Consider the following 21,707-nt stretch of genomic DNA (forward strand, 5'->3'; position numbering starts at 1 on the left):
ATGCCTAATTTTAATTTCTTCTGATATGTATTTATACAAGTCCTTAAAGCCAGGCCGATAAATTAGCTTGTATAGCTGAGCTTGAGGTGGTTTGTGGGCCCGACTCCCTCGTACCTAAATTTGGACGTTTCATTTCTCGGTAAACTTGGTCCCAAGTTGTGAGGGTTGGGCCAAAGGCCTAGTGGCAATTTTGTGGTGTCAGGAAGCCTGAAGGCACCATCAGGCTACTGATGTCCTTGCCCTGCAGGTACACCTTGACTTCCTGGTGGCACCATACACCAGTTTAAAGAAAATTTTTTTTTTCCAATTGAATCTCGATAACTGTTACAAAGCTTTCATGATTGAGTTTCAGTCATACAGTGTTCAAACACCCATCCCTCCACCAGTGTACATTTCCCATCCCAATGTCCCCAGGACCTGCCAGGACCTCTGCCCACCACCAAGCCCCTCACCTTTCTATGGTAGACACTTTTATTCTTACTCTGTCTCTAGCTACTTTGGGGCATTATGGTTTGCAATACAGATACTGAGAGGCCATCATGATTGGTTCTTAGTCTACATATCAGCACACACGTCACATCCTCGGCACCCTGCTTGTTTACAAGCTCTTAAAAAATGTATCTTTACTGAGCTCGCTTCGATCCTCTCTTTATATGACAATGGAAGATTATTTTCTATAACAAAAATAGAAATGTTAATTCTCTTTATTTACCCATGGTTATTTAGAAACTGGGGTCATAGCACAGCCGATAAATCACTTGTGTTACACAGTACAGCCCAGATTCTATTCCCCGAACTCTATAATGGTCCCTTGAGAGTAGTCAGGAGTGATTCCTGAGCACTAAGCAAGGAGTAGGGCCTGAGCACAGTCGGATACCCCAATCCACGCATATTCCTTTTGTAATTTGGTTATTAGAAGTTTCTGGGATTCTTACAGATCATCCGTATAGTACAAAATAGCTCATGTACTCAGGGAATGTCCCCTACTATTTTGTACCCAGACACCAACAACAACTTGGATTTCACAAACGTTTATTAAACGATTGCTGCTCTCTTTATCAAGTGTCAAGTACGAGAGATTTAGTATTTAATTTAGATTCAATATTTGAAATTGGGTCGGCAGCTGCCTTGCCCCGCTGAGGCTCACAGTCGGGTCTCCAGAGTGCAGGTGAGGATGAAACTCAGTACTTCTCAGGCAGGCCTCTAGGCCGGAAGTGATTGGGGTCTTTGCCACTCCTGCCCCATTCATTGGCAAATTGGTCGGCCCTGGAGTCTTCCAGTCCGTGGCCACTGTCTCCATGCAGAAAAAAGTCTGTGATTCTCGGATAAGCCTCTCTGGCATCACTGGAACAGAGTGAAGGAGCAAAAGGTAAACAACGGGCAGAAGAGCAATAGTCCCACCCTCGCATCTCTCTCCCTTTCCAGGGAGCAAAGAAGAGAGAAGCTGTAGGATTGGCCCTGCAGGGGCATTGCCCTGCTCTGCCCACACTGACCCCTGTGTGCTGGGAGAACAGCCCTGAGCTGTGGGTGGGACTCGCCCTCCCCACTGGCCTTATTCTCACTCTCTCAGGCACTCCCATCTCCTTGGGCACAGAGGAGAGTGGCAGAGGGGAAGACCACTCCCTCCACTGACTCCCTGCTGAACACAGTCAGAATTTTCTCACCCACCCCTGCACCCCTAAGGCCCCTCACCTGATCACTTTGGCCGCCCAGGCCCCGCCAGGGCCCCTTCGCGCAGCATCATAGTTCCCCCGGGCGTGGAAGTATTTGTCTGAATTTTTGTAATTGGCCTCTCGCATGTCTCTGTAGGCTCTCCACATGTCTCTGGTCCCTGGAAGGAAAACAAAGTGATGAGACCCAGACAATCACGATGTGGGGAAATACATTTAAAATGCTCCTGCCCAGATTTCAAGAGCTTGGGACAAAGCTCCTGGAAAGCTGATGGGCTTTCAAATGAAGGTCCCTTTCCCCTCCCTCTGGTTACCATTGAGAGACGCAGTACAAGACTGATTCTCTGTGCTCCCCTCTGACCCCTGATGCTGCTTTGACGATGGCTGTGTGTGGGGTATACACCCCAACCCTTGGACTATCTCCCATCTCCCCTTGGACTATCTCCCATCTCCCCTTGGATTATGCTCTCTTAGCTCTTTGTGCCTCAGTTTCTCTGTTAAGAGATGTCTGCATCAGGGATGGAGCAATAGCACAGTGGATAGGGCGTTTGCTTGCACACGGCCAACCCAGGTTCATTTCCCAGCATCCCATATAGTCCCCTGAGCACCACCAGGAGTAATTCCTCAGTGCAGAGGAAGGAGTAACCCCTGTGCATTGGTCAGTGTGACACAAAAAGCAAAGTAATAATAATAATAAAGATACCTACCTCAAAGGATCAAAGGATTAGAACATGAACATAAAAATAAACTCATTTGAAAACTACTAAATGGCTTATTTGCATTTGAGAACTTTAAAAAGGCTTTGCCTTATTAAAAATTCCAATATTTTGACTGTACTACTGAGGCTGGGGTCAGGGGGGTAGGAGAGGCACTTGCCCTGCACGCAGCTGACATGGTTTGATCGCCAGTACAACAGAGAGAGCCCAAATTTCACCAGGACTGATCCCTGCCCATAGAGCCAGGAGAGGCCCTAGGCACAGTCAGGTGTGGCCCCACGCCATCACCAAAAACTTTGAGTAAGAGCTAAGGAATTGGAAGCCCAACTCCCAGGTTTGAGAGTCACCAGAGCAGCATCAACATGCTTAGCTCCAACGTCCATAGGGGGCAGTAGGTCCCTATTTGTATTATGTAAGGAACCTCTCAGGGGTAGCACAGCTAGTAGGATATTTGCCTTACACGTGACTGAGCTGGGTTCAATTCCTCCAACCCTCTCAGAGAGCACAGTAAGCCACTGAGAGCACCATGCCCACATGGTTCACATGACCTGGGTGCAGCCCCGTGTGTTGCATCTGCAACAGATCAAGGGGATGAAGGACCACCTAGAGTTCTGGTGCACCGATGTGAAGAGCATGGAGATGCTGGTGGAGCACCAGGCCCACGACATCCTCACCTAGGACCCCTCCCTGTGCCTGTCTATGGGCGTTTCATGACTGAGGAACCTGGCTGCTGAGAAGATGTGCATTACATCAAGGGTGAGGGTTGGGAATCTGTTTAGAGTAGTGACTGTCCTTGCTGTAAAAGCTAGGGGCCGTGGCCAAAGGGAGACCTTCCTTCATGAGAGTCTCTGTAGCCTGAAGACCTGATGGGAAGGATGCACCAGGTCTCAGGTGATAAGGCAGGCAAGGGGTGCCTCAAGAGAGACCCCGGAGTACGCAAAGAATATCTACTCCAAGGTCGTCTCCAACAGATACACCTCATGAACATCTTTTCCAGTGTGGCTTCAGAATGTTCCTGTAATAAACATCTTTGCTTTCTCAAAAAAAAAAAAAAAAATTACATAATACAAGTAGGGAACCTATTGCCCCCTAATGGACGTTCGAGCTAAGCATGTTGATGCTGCTCTGGTGACTGTCAAACCTGGGAGTTGGGTTTCCAATTCCTTAGCTCTTACTCAAGGCAGAGCCTGACAAGCTACCCTTCTTGTATTCAATGTGCCAAAAATAGTAACAAGTCTCACAATGGAGATGTTACTGCTGCCCGCTCGAGCAAATCGACGGGCAACAGGATGGCAGTGACAGTAATTTGAGGAACAAGCACCTCTGAATTCCAGCTCTCATTCTCAAACCTGTTAAAAGCTGGGGTCGGAACTTTATGTGCCCTGGGACCTACAGGTATCCATAAAAGAGGGAAAAAAACTGGTAAAATGCTGGGATAAAATCCTTACTGAGGGCTGAGTGATAGTTCTGTGGGAAGGGTGCTCGCCTTGCATGTGGCCAACCTGGTTAGGTTTCCAGTATCCCATATGGGCCCCTCCCCCCCGTCCCTGCACCACCAGAATTGATTTCTGAGTGCAGAGCTAGGAGTAACCCCTGATAATCGCTGGGTGTAAACTCCCCGGCCCCTGCAAAAAAAAAAAAAAATCAGAACTCCTTGTCTATCCAGGGAGGTACCGTGTCCTCTGCTAGGGTAACTACAGGGGACAGCCTGGTTACACACCCAGACCCCCAATATCCCTGGGGCCTTACCTTGACCAGCTTCCTTTATGAACGACAACCAATTTTGGCTGCTGACGCAGAGAAACAAAGAGCAGAAAATGACAGCCGTGGACAGTTTCATCTTGCTGCAGGTACACAAGCAACAATGAGGCAATTCAGGCTCTTGCAATGTAAGATTGACCCAGGCTCACATTCTGCAAAGAACTTCCACTTACATGCATAGATTGGCATGTAGATAGATAATAGATGTGGAGAGATATGTCCTGATCATCTAAGATACATTTAGAATATTTATTCTTTGTTTCTACTTGTTTCTTCAGAATCCTAGCACTTTTCTAGGATTTACTAGAGGCTTGATACTCACAGTAATTACACTGGGCTTTCAGTGTAAACCGTTGTCCATTCCTAGCATCCCTCCTCAGCTCTGAGATCTACTGCCTCGCAGGTTTTCCTGGATCCATGGGAGGATCCTACCTCTGAAATAGCCCCTGAGTTTAAAACTCCACCAATATTTGTGGTGTGTCTCCTCTAGCCACCACTGGCTGCCCATCGAAGGCACAAACTACATAATTTCTAATGATTTTCGAGACTGAAAAGTATTCATGGGGCTGGGAGTTAACTCAAAGGGCTGGAGCACCTGCTTTGCTTCCACAGGTGCCCCAATATTTTGAACTTGGGCTGGCTGGGACGGGGGCGGCTTCTAGGCACTGTCAGAGTGACCCTGGTGATTCGAGCACCATTTCTGAGCAGAGTCATAGAGCACTGGGAGCGGTCCCCAGAAGCCTGAATAGTGCTGGGAGGCCCAGCAACAACAATGCCAAAATGAGAAGCACATCTGAGGAGACCCAATGGTCAGAAAGTTCAGTCAGGAAGGATGCAGCCCAAGAACGCTGTTGAGGAAGAGGATTGCCCCCCACCCCCACCTACAGAAGGAAACTTGGAATGTTCTAGAACCTCACCTTTGGCTGCCTCTTCCTGCTGAGTCTCCTGGTGCGGCCCAGCAGTCTGCGCTATCTGCTGGGGAAGGTGTCTCTGCTATATATACAGACACTTGTTCCCAGAGCACATGGGAAGAGAGGGTTGAGGCAAAACAGTGCGTTTGGGGAAATCCCTTGTGTGCAGAGCACACATTCCCTGATTGCACAAATTGGGAGATGTCCCCGGTGTGCAAGATGGAGTTCCGCTGCCAATTTCTGGAATTCTTGTAAATCTGCTCGAGCCTTTCTGGAAAGGTCTGTGAAGGTCATGGCTGGGAGCGTTTGCAGGTAGGTGGCTGGGCAGCATGGTTTGACAGCCTCTGTAAGCAAGGAACTGGTGGACAAAGTAGACCAGCTCTCACCAGGAGAGACCTCGCCAAGGACTGAAGTCATTGGACCCCTCGAGGTGCTCATTTGGAGTGCGGAGGTGTAGGACGGTCACTTTCTACTGATCTGCATTTGCCACCCAGGACCCAGCTTTACTGGGTTCTTATCTCACTGGCAGAAAAGAATTTCCGGGGTAGACAAGCAGTGAAGTAAAATAGATTATATTTGGAGGTTTTTGAAGGTGTGGAAGGAAAGATTGAGAGAGAGAGTGAGAGAGAGAGAGAGATAGAGGGAGAGAGAAAGAGAAAGAGAGAGAGATGCATTCAAGAGAGAACACAGGCTTCTCCAAGGGCAGAGAGCCATGTGTTCTGTTTGGGTTTGTTTTGTTGGAACTCCTTGGGCCTCCTGGCTCAGTGTAAAGATCATCCCTCACACATTGGGGAAAATATAGACTACAATTTTTCCGCTAAGAATTCTATTTCAAGCCTGAGCAATAAGATAGCGGGTGGTGCACTTGGTTTGCACACAACTGACCTGAGTTCCACCCCTGGGGTGAAACAATGATGAGTTCTTTCCACTTATTGTTGTCCCATAGATCTCTTAAGCTCTGTACCTTTTGAAGGAGAGTTGGGTTTGGTCATACCTGGAGGTGCTCAGGCCTCACTCCTGGCTCTGTGCTCAGGAATCACTCCTGATGGCGATCAGAGGACCCTGTGAGATGCTGGGGATCTAACTGGAGTCAGCACAAACAAGGATCGAGTCTTAATCCCTGGAATCTCTACAGCCCATCTCTCCATTGCAAGTCTATTTTTATTTTCACTCATATGTATTGATGCTATTGTTTACCCTCTCCTGGAGGTCACAGATCTGAGCTTTGGTTCCTTCCTTTATGTCCTTGAGTCTCTTGTACCTTTATCTTTTTAAAAGTCAGCTACTGTTGATTTCCTCTCTGCTGAATGACTGCTATCCTTTTGCTTGGGAGGGTGTTTAGTCTACACTTAATGGTGCTCATGGGATACTCTCAAATCTATGCTCACCGCTTGCTTCTAAGGTGCTCAAGAGAAGCAGGTAGTGCCAGGGACCAAACCATGCTCAGCTGCATGAAGACAATCCTCAACTCCTCTACTATCCCGAACCTTTTAATTTTTTTTTTATCTTTTAGGGTCACACCCGATGATGCCCAGGGGTCACTCTTGGCTCTGCACTCAGGAATTTACCCTGGCAGTGCGCAGGAGACCATATGGGATGCTGGAAATGAACCCAGGTGGGCCACCTGCAAAGTAAATGCCCTACCCACTGTGCCATCTCTCCAGACTCTAGTTTTTGTTTTCTGGGTTTTTTTGCCTTTTCGGTTACATTGTTGATGTACTCAAGAATTTGTTATGGTGGTGCTTGGGGGGCCATGTGGGATGCTGGGAATCAAACCAGGGTTGGCTGCACGCATGGTCAACACCCTACTCGCTGTGCTTTCGCTCCTGCTCCACTTTTTTTTTTAACATTAAATACCTTTATTAGGGGCCGGAGCGATAACACAGCAGGTAGGGCGTTTGCCTTGCACGCGGCCGACCCAGGTTCGATCCCCAGAATCCCATATGGTCCCCCAGGCACCGCCAGGAGTAATTCCTGAGTGCAAAGCCAGGAGTAACCCCTGACCATCGCTGGGTGTGACCCCAAAAGCAAAATAAATAAATAAATAAATAAATAAATAAATAAATAAATAAATACCTTTATTAGTTAAATTAAAAATAGAGGTCTCCAGGATGTTGGAGGGCAGTCATTTTGGTCTTGTAGTTGGTGAAGAATAGGCGAGCGTTGCGAATATTTTTTCCAGCTTCTGCCACATCGGCCAACACTGCTATTCTTCTCTCTTTGAGGTCTTCTTTTATCACATCTCTGCACAGTTTTTTGAACTCGACCTCAGCTTGTGGTTGCTTGAGGCTTGTGCCAAACCACATTGACAAATGAAGATTATTGTGGGAGAGGAAATGTCTGGGCTGAATCTGCCGGACCAGGGCCCCAATGAGCTCGAGTGCTCCTTCAGGGGAGGGTTAGTTATTTTTGTGATTCTCTCTCTCCTTACTCAGTCATTAGCAGTGGGCTTTGTGAGTTGATCCCTGGTATTTGTACTCACTTTTTCATGTTCTCATCATCCTCTGGGTCCCCTCAATTATGAACCCTGATATAGCTTCGCTGTCTCATTCCGCGAGACATTGCCAATTATCGAATGCACCTATGGTGTAAGGAGATTTCATGGGTGTTCTCCGTGTTGACTTTTCTTATGCAGGATCACGTCGGGGTCATCTGTGTGGTTGGCTGCCCTCCACTCCGGGCCATCCACTGGCCGCTGGCCCCGAGAGCCGTGGGCTGCCCAGGCCGGCTGTGCCCTGGCAGGCAGCGGGACTGAAAAGCTCCAGCCCCACCTTTTTATTTTTTTTAATCAAACTATTTTTGAACTTGTTTTATTCTTCCTCTGATATTATTGAACCGAACACTAAGAGAACTCTTGTTTTCAAATCTTCTTCAGACAGTGTTTTTTTTCTTTTTGGGTCACACGGGGCAATGCAAAGGGGTTACTGACTCCTGGCTTATGAACTGAGGAATTACTCTTGGCGGTGTACGGGAAGGACCATATGGGATGCTGGGAAACAAACCCAGGTCTGCCACCCACATGCAAGGCAAATGCTCTACCCGCTGTGCTATCACTCCGGCCCCTACTCAGCAATTTTAACAGTTCAAAATAGCTGAGGAATTTCCAGGGCCAGATAAATGCCGATTATCATCACCATCACCGCCACCAACGCCATCATCATCACTGCCACATTTTGTTCCTGGTGCTACATTAGGATTTGTCATGGACCTCATTTCAAATTAGCCCAGCAATGAACAAGGGCTCCTATTTTATATATATATATATATACATATATATATATATAATTTTTTTTAGATTTTTTAAGAATTGTATTATTGAATCACCATGAGGGATATTTAAAACTTATGAGCTTTCATGTTTGCATTTCGTTTACATCCCTGGACCAGTGCCCATTCTCCTCCACCAATGTTCCCATTATCCCTCCCACCACCCCCAACCCAGCCCCACCAAGCCACCCTACCTCTGAGGCAGCGCATTCCCTTTTCTTCTCACTCCTGTTGGATGATGTAGTTTGCAATAGAGGTATCTAATGGCCATAATGTTTGGTCTATAGTCTACTTTCAGCACACAGCTTTCAATCTGAGTGGATCCTCCCAACATTCTCTACTAAGTGTTCCTTTCTCTATCTCAGCTGCCTTTTCTCCCAGCATGTGAGGCCAGTTTCCAAGCTGTAGGGCAAACCTTATGGTTCTTATCTCTACTACTCTTGGGTATTAGTCTCGAATTCTGCTACTTTATATTCCACAAATGAGTGCAATTTTCTTTTTTTTTATTAAAAAAGCATTTATTATCACTCTCAGAAAAGTGAAAATCAAAACAACAATGAGGTATCACCTCATACTAGCAAGAATGGTCTATATTTTTTTTTATAATTTATTTATTTTTAATTAGAGAATCACCGTGAGGGTACAGTTACAGATTTATACACTTTTGTGCTTATACTTCCCTCATACAAAGTTCGGGAACCCATCCCTTCACCAGTGCCCATTCTCCACCACCCGTAAACCCAGCGTCCCTCCCACCCTCCCCAATCCCATCTTCCCCCCACCCCACCCTGCCACTGTGGCAGGGCATTCCCTTCTGTTCTCTCTCTCTAATTAGCTGTTGTGGTTTGCAATAAAGGTGTTGAGTGGCCGCTGTGCTCAGTCTCTATCCTTCATTCAGACCGCAACTCCCTTCCCCCACATGGCCTTCGACTACAATGTAGTTGGTGATCGCTTCTCTGAGTTGCCCTTTCCCCGGAACGTGAGGCCAGCCTCGAAGCCATGGGGTCAACCTCCTGGTACTTATTTCTACAGTTCTTGGGTATTAGTCTCCCAATGAGTGCAATTTTCTATGTCTGTCTCTCTCTTTCTGACTCATTTCACTGAACATGATCATTCCATATTGATCCACTTTTATGCAAATTTTGTGATTTCATCTTTTCTAACAGCTGCATAGTATTCCATTGTGTAGATATACCAAGGTTTTTTTGAACCAGTCAACTCTTGTGGGGCACTCCGGTTTTTTCCAGATTTTGGCTATTGTAAACAGTGCTGCAATGAACATACAAATGCAGATGTCATTTCTAATATAGCCATTTGCCTCTTTGCAATAGACTCGTATAGCAAAGTTGCAGGCCATAAAATCAATACCCAAAAGGCCATGACTTTGCTATACAGAAATAATAAGAGAGAAGAGTGACATGAAAAAAGCAATCCCATTCACAATTGGACCTCAAAATATCAAGTACCTCAGAATCAGCTTAACTAAGGAGGTAAAGGACTTGTATGGGAAAGGGCTCCTATTTGTAAGGTCAAGGTGTTACCTCTGACACTACTGACTTTGGGAAATTATCGATGCTCTTTTGTTGGAGAAGCAAGATCAGAGATGATTTTAAAGGCAGACAGGAGCTGGAGAGATGGGACGGCAGGTGGGACACTTGCCTTGCCTGAGGCCAACCTAGCTCGATCCCTGGCAACCCCTATAGTCTCCTGTGCATCACCAGGAGTAATTCCTGAGTGCAGAGCTAGGGTGAGCCCTGAGCACTGCTAGGCGTGAACTAAAAGAAATAAACATAAAAAGGCAAAGAGAATGGAGAGGAATAGTGAGACAAGGTTGAGGAGAGGGGTATGCATATTGGACCCCATAGAAATAGAACCATAATTGGGAAATACCCGAGGGAATGAAGGATGAAGATCTAGCAGTGTCCTTTAGGCACGAGACACATGCAGACAGGACCAACTCTTATGCCTAGTTTGCCGCCTCAAGAGCACAGTATGATATGATTAATATTGCAGCTCTGCCTCCTCTAACAAACTTTTCTACATGCATTATGGGCTGTCACAATACACAAGCAATTCACTTAGATAATCCACACCCGTCAGGCGTCCACTGAAGTGCTACATAAAATCCCACATCATGTGATGCAATCTCCAAATTTATGTTAACATAAGAGTATAAAAATTAGAGCTTGAGCACAATAGAGCCAACTACAATTCCTTTTGTTGGAATGGGTAGGGTGAGAGGGACACATTTAGCGGGATTGAGGGTTTATTTCTGCCTCTGTCCTCAGGAATCCTTTTGCTGGCAGGGGGTGTTCAGGAGTCACATGGTTACAGGGTTCAAACCCAGATAGCTTTGTGCATGGAAAATGCCAAACTCGCTGTACTATCGGGTTCCTCAATAATAGTTGCTTAGGCTGATGCTCTCCTGATTTTTCCAGACGTGGTGGTTAATCTTTCTGAATTTTATGGACAAGGCGCTACACAAAATTCTGTCTCTAATTCTGTTTCATTGTTCAGCTACCCAGAGAGTTCTCTCCCTCAACTCCCTTTCCTGCCATCTTGGCCCCACTTCCTCTTAGATTTCACTTTGTTTGTTTTTGGCCCACCCAGTAGTGCACATGGATTACTTTTTACTCTGCATTCAGGACTTACTCCTGGCAGTGCTCAGGGTATCATATAGAATGCTGGGTATCGAACCTGAGTTGGCCACCTGCAGGCAAACACCTCCCTGTCAGACTATGTCTATGGCACTTGGATTTCATTTCTGACAACTGCCAGATACACCAGCAGGGATCATCCTGAAAAAAACAGACTTCAAGCCTTCGAGATGGGGTCCCTGTCCTCCCAAACCCCACAGTCCAGCAGCCTAGATGCCCGAATCCAGGTGCTCCAATATGCACCATGACCTCAGGTGCCCTCTCAGCCAGGCTGCCCCTCACAGCACAGCTGGACTCCTGGCCCAGGTCACAGGCAAACAGCAAACAGCCCTGTGTGCTCAGGTTTACACAACCAGGACCATAACCTGAGGATGAAGAAACCACTGATGTCTGAGTAGTTTTCCTGTGCAATTTTCCAGAATTATGGTTTGCAGGGACTTTCCGGGGCTCCACACCTGCCCTTTCTTCTCTCCCCATGACGCCTGTAGGAAGGAGCACTGGCGGGGCAGTAGATCTCCCGGGCCAGAGGGACCAGCAGCTCCACTGGAAATGAGGGAGGGGCTGCTCCCGAAAGTGATCGACATAACTCAGCTTACTCAGTTCCCTCTTTCTGAATTAGATTGCAGTTTCCTTAAAATGAAACAGAACAAAATTTTCCTCCTCTGGGCCTAACAGATAGCACAGGGGTTAAGGTGCTTGCCTTGCAAACTCAAACTGCAGTTCCGTGACCAACACCACATTGCTCCCCTGAGCACTGCCAGGAACAATCCCCAAGACCCTCTCAGTGTGGCATCACGAACCACCCCTAGGACCCGTGGACCCTTGAGTACTCTCAAGGACTGGAGCTTCTGCCTTAGACTGTGTGGTAAGATGTGCCAGGTGTATGAAGAGCTTTATAGCAGAGAGAAAATCCACAAGATTCACATCACTAAGGTCAGCTTTTTTTTTCTTTTGGCTACACCCAGCGTTGCTCAGATTTGTTTCCTCTGGTTCTGCACTCAGGGATCATACCTGGCAGTGCTCAGGGGATTCTATGGGATGCCAGGAATGGACCACAGGTTGGTTGCGTGCAAAGCAAGGGCTCTACCTTCTGTACTATATTATTCTTACTCCTCACGGAGGTTCCTTTCTTTCCTTTTGTTCCTTTTAGGATCACACCTGGTGATACTCTGGGTTTATTCCTACTCTGCACTCAGCAATCACTCCTAGTGGTGCTCCGGGGACCATATGGGATTCCAGGGACTGAAACCAGCTTGGACCTCATACAAAACTAATGCCCAACACATTATACTATGAATTCGCCTCCAGTGACCCCAACTGAGTTCTTAGAGATAACACAACCTTTATTCTAAGCCAGAAATCCTTGTCCCAGCCAGCTGGGGTCATCCAACTCCTGCCTATAGCGAACATGAATATGAGTCCGGAACAGTATACAGTTCCCCTCAGGACATTGCATGAAGCATGATCATCTGTCCAAAGGCTGTCCAGTCCTTTTTAAAATTCTTTGACACATCTGTCAGGGCTCAGGGCTTACTCCTGGAGGAACTTAGAGACCATAAAAGTTGCCAGGGATCAAACACTGCAGGAGAGGTCAGCTGCATGCAAGACAAACGCCCTACTCACTGTAATATATCTCTGGCCCTGACCCTTCTTTCTTTTCCTCTTCCCCCTTCATTTCTCTTTTTTTTATTCTTTCCCAATAGGTTTATTCAAAGAGAGCTTCTGAATAGGGTTTGCTGGCACTGCTTTCAGACAATGGTGTCTAGTTACAGGTTAATATGTTCAGGTTGTTCTAGTGTGAATCCTGCCCTTGTAACTGAGTACAGGTGAGAACTATTTTTTTTTTTGCTTTTTGGGTCACACCCGGCAATGCACAGGGGTTACTCCTGGCTCTGCACTCAGGAACCACCCCTGGCAGTGCTCAGGGGACCATATGGGATGCTGGGAATTGAACCCGGGTCGGCCGCGTGCAAGGCAAAGGTCCTACCCGCTGTGCTATCGCTCCAGCCCCCAGGTGAGAACTATTAACACACGCCAAGGATGCTCTAGGAATCCACACTGCCATGTCACTTGGACTCACTGGCCAGAGATAGAAACAGATCTCAGGAGCTGTCCTCAGTACTTTGAGGATTTGCCAGCCCTTGGCATGGGAAAGTAAGATAGTCAGCTGCTTGAACTTGAGAATTTTGGGCAGGTCAGGCCTCTTCCCCCACTAGAAGCTGGGAAACTGAGGCTCAGAGCAGCCTGGGGGTTTTTTTTGGGCGATTTTGTTTAGGAAAGATTCAAGATAAAACATAGTTAGGAATAAGTTAGCTATACAGAGGTTCAAAGTAGAAGAGAACAAATACTGGGTAAGTACTAAACATGAGCTCATAAGAAGCAATTTGACTTAAATCAACTCCTTTGTATCTTCATTATTTCATAAATTCTGTGTGTCAATCCCATGACACCAAGTCCTATCTCAGTACTTTTGCAATATTCTCATGTAACGTGTAAAGGTCAACTCCTATAAATTATACTTTGTCTTCATGTGTCCAGGACAAGAAACTTCTGCTTCCTGATGGCCGAGAATTGTTCCACTCCACCAGAAAGGGACAAGTAATACTGTAGTTGAGACATGGGTGGCGGCACTGTGACCGTTCAGAATTGGATTCCAGAGTACTCTCTTCAGCAGTGAATGTCCAATCATTACTGTACCACAGCAGGTAGGGAGTTTGCCTTGCACTCGGCTGACATGAAAGATTAATTGCTCAGTCCCTCTGGGAGAGCCCTTCAAGCTGCTAAGAGCATCCCGCCCACAGGGCAGAGCCTGGCAAGCTACGTGTGGTGCATTCGATATGCCAAAAACAATAACAACAAGTTTTGTAATGGAGATATTACTGGTGCCTGCTCGAGGAAATCGATGAACAACAGGAGGACAGTGATACAATGTTACAACTCATCTTTGGTTGAGAAATACGGGCAGTCCCAGAGAGAGTCAGATGGCAGAGGGTTACTTAAAGTGTACTCCCCAAAGGAGGTAGGCTGGTCCTGCACTTGAACAAACACATTCAGCAGGTTCAGGCGCTTGGTTCATGATCTCCCAACATACAATGTGGATTGCTGAATCTTCTTCCACCCAGGCCTGCTGAGACCAGAGAAACTGATCACAATTCTCAAGCATGCTTTGTACCAAGGCTCTGAAATCGCAAAGGAAAGAAACAGGCACATTTACTTCTCATTTTCACGTTTCCAAAAACCTTAACATACGGGGATGGAAGATAGCTCTAAGGGCAGGAGTGCTTGTCCATCAGTTTGACCCCCAGTACCACAGAAGGCCAGGCAAGGCTGGGCTTAGTCCTGGTGGCCTCACACCACTACTTGGCAGGCCCTCCTGCACAAAGAAAACCAAACAAACTAAAAGCCTATGAGGAATTGAAAAAGCTACTGATTCTGTGCGTTTAAAAAATGCAATCAATGGCAAGATATTACAAAGGTCAGGGCCCTGGCCTTGCACAATACCACCCCGGGTTCTATTCCAAGCCCCCTATATGCTTCCCCCTAACCTGCCAGGAATGACTCTTTTTTAAAAAAAAATTTTTAGTGAATCACTGTGATGTACAGTTACTAGGTTATGAACTTTTGTGTCTGCATTTCACTCATACAGTGATCTTTTACCATCCCTGCACTAGTGCTCATTCTCCTCCACCAATGATCCCAGTATCCCTCTCACCATCCCTACCCAAACATCCACCACCCCAACCTATCTCTTTGGAAGCGTATTCCCTTTTGTTCTCACTCTTTTTTGGGTGTTGTAGTTTGCAGTAGAGGTATTCAGTTGTCTTCATATTCAGTCAATAATCTACTTTCAGCTCGATCTTGGAATCTGAATGGGTCCTCCCAACATCCTCTACTTAGTGTTCCTTCTCTATCTAAGCTGCCCGGAATGACTCTTGAGCACAGGGCCGGGAGGAAGTCCTGAGAAAAGCCAGGTGTTGCTGAAAAACAGAAAGAAAGAAAGAAAGAAAGAAAGAAAGAAAGAAAGAAAGAAAGAAAGAAAGAAAGAAAGAAAGAAAGAAAGAAAGAAAGAAAGGAAGGAAGGAAGGAAGGAAGGAAGGAAGGAAGGAAGGAAGAAGGGAGGCTATGGGCTATAATTATAATATATCAAGTAAAGCGTTCACCCCGCATGCAGCCAACCTGAGTTTGATCCCATACCACATGGTCCTAAAACACTGACAGGGGTCATTGCTGAGTAAAGATCTAGGAGTAACCGCTGGGTATCAACTGGTGTGGTACCAAAGAGAAACAAACAAAAAATATTATCAATAGAGTGAAAAGGTACCCTATAGGAAAGGAATTCTGTCCTACAGGAGAAAATATTTGCAGATCATATTTGATAAAGGGTTTGTATCCAGGATATATAACGAACTCATCTGACCAAAAACAAATAAGGGTCAACCAGATGGTACATTGGGTGGGGAGTTTGCCTTGTATGTGGCTGGCCAGGGTTGAATCCCTAGAATCCCATATCAGTAGAACTGTGGTTCTCAGAGGGCTATTTGGAGGAGATAACTAAAAATTATTGCTGAATGGGTATGAAGCTCCAGTTTGTTGAAGAGACATAAAGGAATTAAAAGTTTCAGGGACTGGAGTGATAGTCCAGTGAGTATGGCTGGTTTGATTTACGGCATCTGATATAGTCCCTGAGCACCACCAGGAGTAATTCCTGAGTGCAGAGCCAGGAGTAGCCCTTAGCATTGCCGGGTGTGACCAAAATAGGGAAAGAAAAGTTTAGTTCTGCAAGATGTAAAGATTTGAAACTGGCTGTGTAATTTTAATCTTGTGAATATACTTTACAATACTTAACAAGTGGGTAAGACGGTGATTTTGGTATCAGTATTTTACCACCGTAAAATACTAAAAGTCGGACTGAGATAATGAGCTATTTGGTAGTAAGAACAGCCTTCTGCATTTTCTGTCCACCCCAGGACTGCTCTGGGCTACTATCAGATTATTGCTTGGAGGACTGTGTAGCTATAATTCGAGGTTGTGAGCACTCCCAGAAGTGCTCAGGAGCTATTTCTGAATCTGTATTGGCAAGCTGCACCCAGAAATGCTTGGGGGATCAAAGTGAGATCTGCAGTACACAAGGCAAGCACCTTACCCTGTGCTGTCTCTCTCATTCTCCCAGTAACAGTCTTAAAGACACAAGTCATATCAGGTTTTGGTATAACTAAACAATGTTTTGGTCATGACTGAACAAAGTATACGATCCTCTTCCTTTTCCTTTTTCCTTTTATCAGTGCTCAGGGGAGCATATGGAATGCCGGGGATTCAACCCTGGTTGGCTGCGTGCAAGCCAAGAGCCCTACCCACTGAACTATAGCTCCTGCCCCTTAGTCTCTTCCTAATCCCTTTGATTGACAGCCTTGCCACCTCTAAATCTGTGAGGTGCTACATTCTCCAGCACTCCTTAGAGGGCACAATAAGCCACCAGAGACAAGTTTCACCTCTGCCTTTATCTCAGCAATCCTCAGGATATCACAGGTTCTGGTAAACTCTCTGAGAGCTCATGGGTCAGACTGCCCTCCCGCAGCAGTGAACAGGCCTGATCCGTGCCCATGTGGTCTTAGCCAACAGTAGTGCCACGTGACCCAAGCATTTTAGGTAATCAATCCTAAGAGGAAGTGATGCCAAAGGCCAGATTCTCTAGTCAACAGATAGGACTTTTGACTTGCACGTGAAGTTCAATCCCTGGCATCCGTATGGTCCCCCAGCTCCCACCAGGATTGATTTCTGAGCACAAAGCCAGGAGTAACCCTTGAGCTCCAGCAGGTGTGACTCCAAAGCAAAACTAAACAAAAAGAAAAGGATTATTCCTTCGCCCATTATTCTCTCATTCACATTCAGTCATTGTGAACCTTTCACAAGCTCCTAAGGATGAGATAAGCATCGGAGGGGCTTTTAAAAAGCCTCTCCAGGATCGGGAAAATACTGAAACCCAGCTACCGATGACTCCTATGGAACAGGTCTTTAGCTCCGTTTAATCAGCATTTTTCCCGAGAAGGGACACACTCCGTCCCGCGCTGGGGAAAGGCAGCGGGAAGCTCGCGAAGCTCCCGGCCCCGCTCCAGCCAGGGCAAATGTGCAAAAGCAGCCTGGGGGTTGGGCGGGGCGGGTGCACCTGGGTGAGTCCGCTGAGCAAGAGGAAGAGCCAGTGCTTGCTGTGCACCCTGTCCCCTATGCAGTCCCCCAGGCCTCGTCCTCCTCCCGCCACAGCGCCCCCTGCCGCCCGCGGGCCCTGTGGCTTTAGCAGCGCGCTGTGTCTACTATGGGACTCGCCCCTAGGGCCCATGTCCGGGGAACTGTTTTTTTTTTTTTTTTAGAATATTTCCTCCCTTTATTAATTTTTTTGAATAAACATTTTAAATTTTATTTTAAGAGACTTGTTCCCAGTAATTGTTCCCATTCCATATTTCAACACCAATCCCACCACCATGACACCTTCCAACAACCATTATTTTGGATTTTCCCACCACCACCACCCAAGCCTGCCCCCTAGCAGATGCTAAATTACTTATTTTGCATTGCTCAGAATGAAGAGTATGAGATGTTGCTTCTGGAATTCTAAAATTGTTTGGGGTTGGAGGCATCTCTGCGGCCTGCTGCTTTATTCCAAGATTCATTTGTTGACGTGGTGACTGGAGTCATAGTGCAGCTGGTAAGGCACTTGTGTTACACACTGCCGACCCTGATTCCATTTCTAAAACTCTCTATGGTCCCCTGAGACCAGTGAGGAGTGATTCCTGAGCACTAAGCAAGGAGGATGGCCTGAGCAGAGCCGGATGCCCCAATCCCCACATGTTCATTTTAATTAGGTATTAGAATTTTCTGGGATGCTTATGGATCATCCATATAGTACAGAATAGGCTCATGTACTCAGGAAATGTCCTCTAGTATTTTATACCCAGACACCAACAACTAATTGGATTTCACAAACGTTTATTGAACACTAGTTGCTCTTTTTATCAAGTATCAAGTACTAGAGATTTAGTATTCAATGTAGATTCAGTATTTGAATTTAGGTCAGCAGCTGTCCTGCCCCGCTGAGGCACACAGCCGGGTCTCCTGAGAGCAGGTGAGGATGAAACTCAGTACTTGCTAGGCAGGCCTTCAGGCCGGAAGTCATTGGGGTCTTTGTCACTCCTGCCCCATTCATTGGCAAATTGGTTATCCAAGGAATCTTGCAGTCCATGGCCACTGGTCCATGCTTCAAAAAGTCTCTGATTTTCAGATAAGTCTTTCTGAATCACTGGAACAAAAAAAAGATAAACCAGGGGCAGAAGAGCAATAGTCCCACCCTCACATCTCTCTCCCTTTCCAGGGAGCCAAGAAGAGAGAAGCTGTAGGATTGGCCCTGCCGGGGCATAGCCCAGCTCTGCCCACTCTGACCTCTGTGTGCTGGGAGAACAGCCCTGAGCTGTGGGTGGGACTCGCCCTCCCCACTGGCCTTATTCTGACTCTCTCAGGCACTGCCATCTCACCTTGGGCACAGAGGAGAGTGGCAGAGGGGAAGACCACTCCCTCCACCGACACCCTGCTGACCACAGTCAGAATTTTCTGGTATTCTCACCCAACCCTGAACCCTTACCTGATCACTTTGGCCGGCCACAATCGGCCACTGCCCCTTGGCCCATCATTATAGTTCGACCGCGGAATGGTTAATTTGCCTAAATTTCTGTAATTGTTCTTTTGCCTCTCTCTGTAGGCTCTCTGCATGTCTCTGACCGCTGGAAGGAAAACAAAGTGATGAGACCCAGACAATCACGATGTGGAGAAATACATTTAAAATGCTCCTGCCCAGATTTCAAGAGCTTGGGACAAAGCTCCTGGAAAGCAGATGAGCTTTGAAATGAAGGTCCCTTTCCCCTCCCTCTGGTTACCATTGAGAGACTCAGTACAAGACTGATTCTCTGTGTTCCCCTCTGACCCCTGTTGCTGCTTTGATGATGGCTGTGTGTTGAGTATAGACCCAACACTTGGACTATCACCCATCTCCCCTTGGACGATGTTCTCTTAGCTCTTTGTGCCTCTGTTTCTCTGTTAAGAGATGTCTGCATCGGGGATGGAGCAATAGCACATCAGATAGGGCATTTGCCTTGCACGCGGCTGAAACAGGTTCGTTTCCCAACATCCCATATGGTCCCCTGAGCACAACCAGAAGTAATTCCTGGGGGCAGAGCCAGGAGTAACTCCTGTGCGTCGCCCAGTGTAACGGAAAAAGCAAAAAAAAAAAAAAAAAAAAGAGTGAGAGAGAGAAAGAAAAATGCCTACCTCAAAGGATTAGAACATGAAAATAAAAATGAGCTTTTTTGCAGTTGAAAACTACAAAGTGGCTCATTTACATTTGAAAACTATAAAATGGCCTCACCTTATTAAAAATTCCATTAGTTTGACTGTACTACTGAGGCTGTGGCAAGAGAGGTAGGAGACGCACTTGCCCTGCACGCAGCTGACCTGCTTTGATCAGCACTACAACAGAGATTCCCCCCAAGGTTCACTAGGACTGACACCTGAGCATAGAGCCAGGAGGAAGCCCTGAGCACAGTCAGCTGTGGCCCCACCCCATCACCAAAAACTTTGAGTAAGAGCTAAGGAATTGGAAACCCAACTCCCAGGTTTGACAGTCACTTCAGAGAGCATCAAAATGCTTAGCTCGAAAGCCCATTAGGGGGCAGTAGGTCCTTACTTGTATTATTGAAGGAACCTCTCAGCAAGAGCACAGAGGGTAGGGCATTTGCCTTGCAAGTGGCCAACCTGGATTCAATTCCTCCACCCCTCGCAGAGAGCCCGGCAAGCTACCAACAGTATCTCGCCCACAGGGCAGAGCCTGGCAGGCTACCCTTGGCGTATTTGATGTGCCAAAAGTAGTAACAAGTCTCACAATGGAGATGTGACTGGTGCACGCTCGAGCATATCAATGAGCAACAAAATGGTAGTGACAGTGATATAAGGAACAAGCACTTCTGAATTCCAACTCTCATCCTCAATCCTGTTAGAAGCTGGGAGCCCAACTTTATGTGCCCTGGGGCCTACAGGTATCCAGATAAGAGGGAAAAATAACTGGTAAAATGCTGGGATAAAATCCTTACTCAGGGCTGAAGTGATAGTACTGTGAGGAGGGTGCTCTCCTTGTATGTGGTCAACCTGGTTAGGTTTCCAGTATCCCATATTCGACCCACTCGCCCCCGAACCACCAGGATTAATTTCTGAGTGCAGAGCCAGGAGTATCCCCTGATAATCACTGCATGTAAACTCCCCGGCCCCAGCCAAAAAAAAAAAAAAGCAAAAAAAAAAAATCGGAACTCCTTGTCTATCCAGGGAGGTACGGTGTCCTCTGCTATGGTAATTAGAGGGGACAGCCTGGTTACACACCCAGACCCCCAATATCCCTGGGGCCTTACCTTGACCAGCGTTCCTCATGGTTGAGAACAAAGTGTTGCTGTTGACGCAGAGAAACAAAGAGCAGAAAATGACAGCCGTGGACAGTTTCATCTTGCTGTAGGTACACAAGCAACAATGAGGCAATTCAGGCTGTTGCTCTGTAAGATTGACCCAGGCTCACAATCTGCAAAGAACTTCCACTTACATGTGTAGATTGGCATGTAGATAGATAACAGATGTGGAGAGATACATTCTGATCATCTAAGATACATTTAGAATATTTAATCTCCGTTTCAACTTGTTTCTTCAGAATCCTAGTGCTTTTCTAGGATTTACTAGAGGCTTGATACTCACAGCAATTACACTGGGCTTTCAGTGTAAACCGTTGTCCATTCCTAGCATCCCTCCTCAGCGCTGAGATCTAACTGCGTAGCAGGTTTTCCTGGATCCATGGGAGGATCCTACCTCTGAAATAGCCCCTGAGTTTAAAACTCCACCAATATTTGTGGTGTGTCTCCTCTAGCCACCACTGACTTCCCATCACAGGCACAAACAACATAATTTCTAATGATTTGCGAGACTGAAAAGTATTCATGGGGCTGGGATTTAACTCCAAGGGCTGGAGCACCTGCTTTGCTCCCGCAGGTGCTCCAGCATTTTGAACTTGGGCTGGTTAGGAGGGGGTCAGTTTCTAGGCACTGTCAGAGTGACCCTGGTGACTCGAGCACCATTTCTGAGCAGAATCACAGAGCACTGGGAGTGGTCCCCAGAAGCCTGAATGGTGCAGGGAAGTCCAGCAACAACAATGCCAAAATGAGAAGCACATCTGAGGAGACCCAATGGTCAGAAAGTTCAGTCAGGAAGGATGCAGCCTAAGATCGCTGCTGTAGAAGAGGATTGCCCCCACCCGCAACTACAGAAGGAAACTTGGAATGTTCTAGAACCTCACCTTTGGCTGTCTCTTCCTGCTGAGTCTCCTGGTGTGGTCCAGCAGTCTGCGCTATCTGCTGGGGAAGGTGTCTCTGCTATATATACAGACACTTGTTCACACAGCACATGGGAAGAGAGGGTTCAGGCAAAACAGTGCATTTGGGGAAATCCCAGTGTCCAGAGTACACATTCTGGGATTGCACAAATTGGGAGATGTCCCCTGTGTGCAAAATGAGGGTCTGCTGCCAATTTCTGGAGTTCTTCTAAATCTGCTCGAGTCTTTCTGGAAATGTCGGTGAAGGTCATGGCTGGGAGCGTTTGCAGGTAGGTGGTTGGGCAGCATGGTTTGACAGGGCTCTGTAAGCAAGGAGC

General features: G+C 46.8%; 1 protein-coding gene across 2 annotated transcripts; it reads right to left on the reverse strand.

The window, feature by feature from the left end:
* Window positions 1–1,053: 1,053 nt before the first annotated feature.
* LOC129405666 (serum amyloid A-3 protein-like) lies at window positions 1,054–21,384 on the reverse strand. Of its 2 annotated transcripts, none has more exons than XM_055142627.1 (4): window positions 21,355–21,384; window positions 4,136–4,230; window positions 1,693–1,831; window positions 1,054–1,344 (listed from the first exon to the last, which is right to left on the reverse strand). In XM_055142627.1, exons 2-4 carry the CDS (start codon window positions 4,224–4,226, stop codon window positions 1,182–1,184), a joined length of 393 nt encoding a protein of 130 aa, XP_054998602.1. In that variant the 5' UTR covers window positions 4,227–4,230; window positions 21,355–21,384; the 3' UTR covers window positions 1,054–1,181. The 2 variants fall into 2 exon arrangements, with proteins under 2 accessions (XP_054998602.1, XP_054998603.1); XM_055142628.1 differs by lacking the exon at window positions 21,355–21,384 and adding an exon at window positions 5,065–5,087.
* Window positions 21,385–21,707: the final 323 nt, after the last annotated feature.

Source organism: Sorex araneus, chromosome 6, assembly GCF_027595985.1.
Source record: "Sorex araneus isolate mSorAra2 chromosome 6, mSorAra2.pri, whole genome shotgun sequence".
In the NCBI taxonomy this organism is placed as follows: domain Eukaryota; kingdom Metazoa; phylum Chordata; class Mammalia; order Eulipotyphla; family Soricidae; genus Sorex; species Sorex araneus.

What these genes read in the sequence shown, in the direction of transcription:
- LOC129405666 (XM_055142627.1), bottom strand. Translation starts at nt 4,226, where the DNA reads ATGAAACTGTCCACGGCTGTCATTTTCTGCTCTTTGTTTCTCTGCGTC. An exon ending in CATAAAGGAAGCTGGTCAAG is followed by an intron (nt 1,832 to 4,135) that starts GTAAGGCCCCAG and finishes TTTTCCTTCCAG; the next exon opens with GGACCAGAGACATGTGGAGA. An exon ending in TGGGCGGCCAAAGTGATCAG is followed by an intron (nt 1,345 to 1,692) that starts GTGAGGGGCCTT and finishes ACTCTGTTCCAG; the next exon opens with TGATGCCAGAGAGGCTTATC.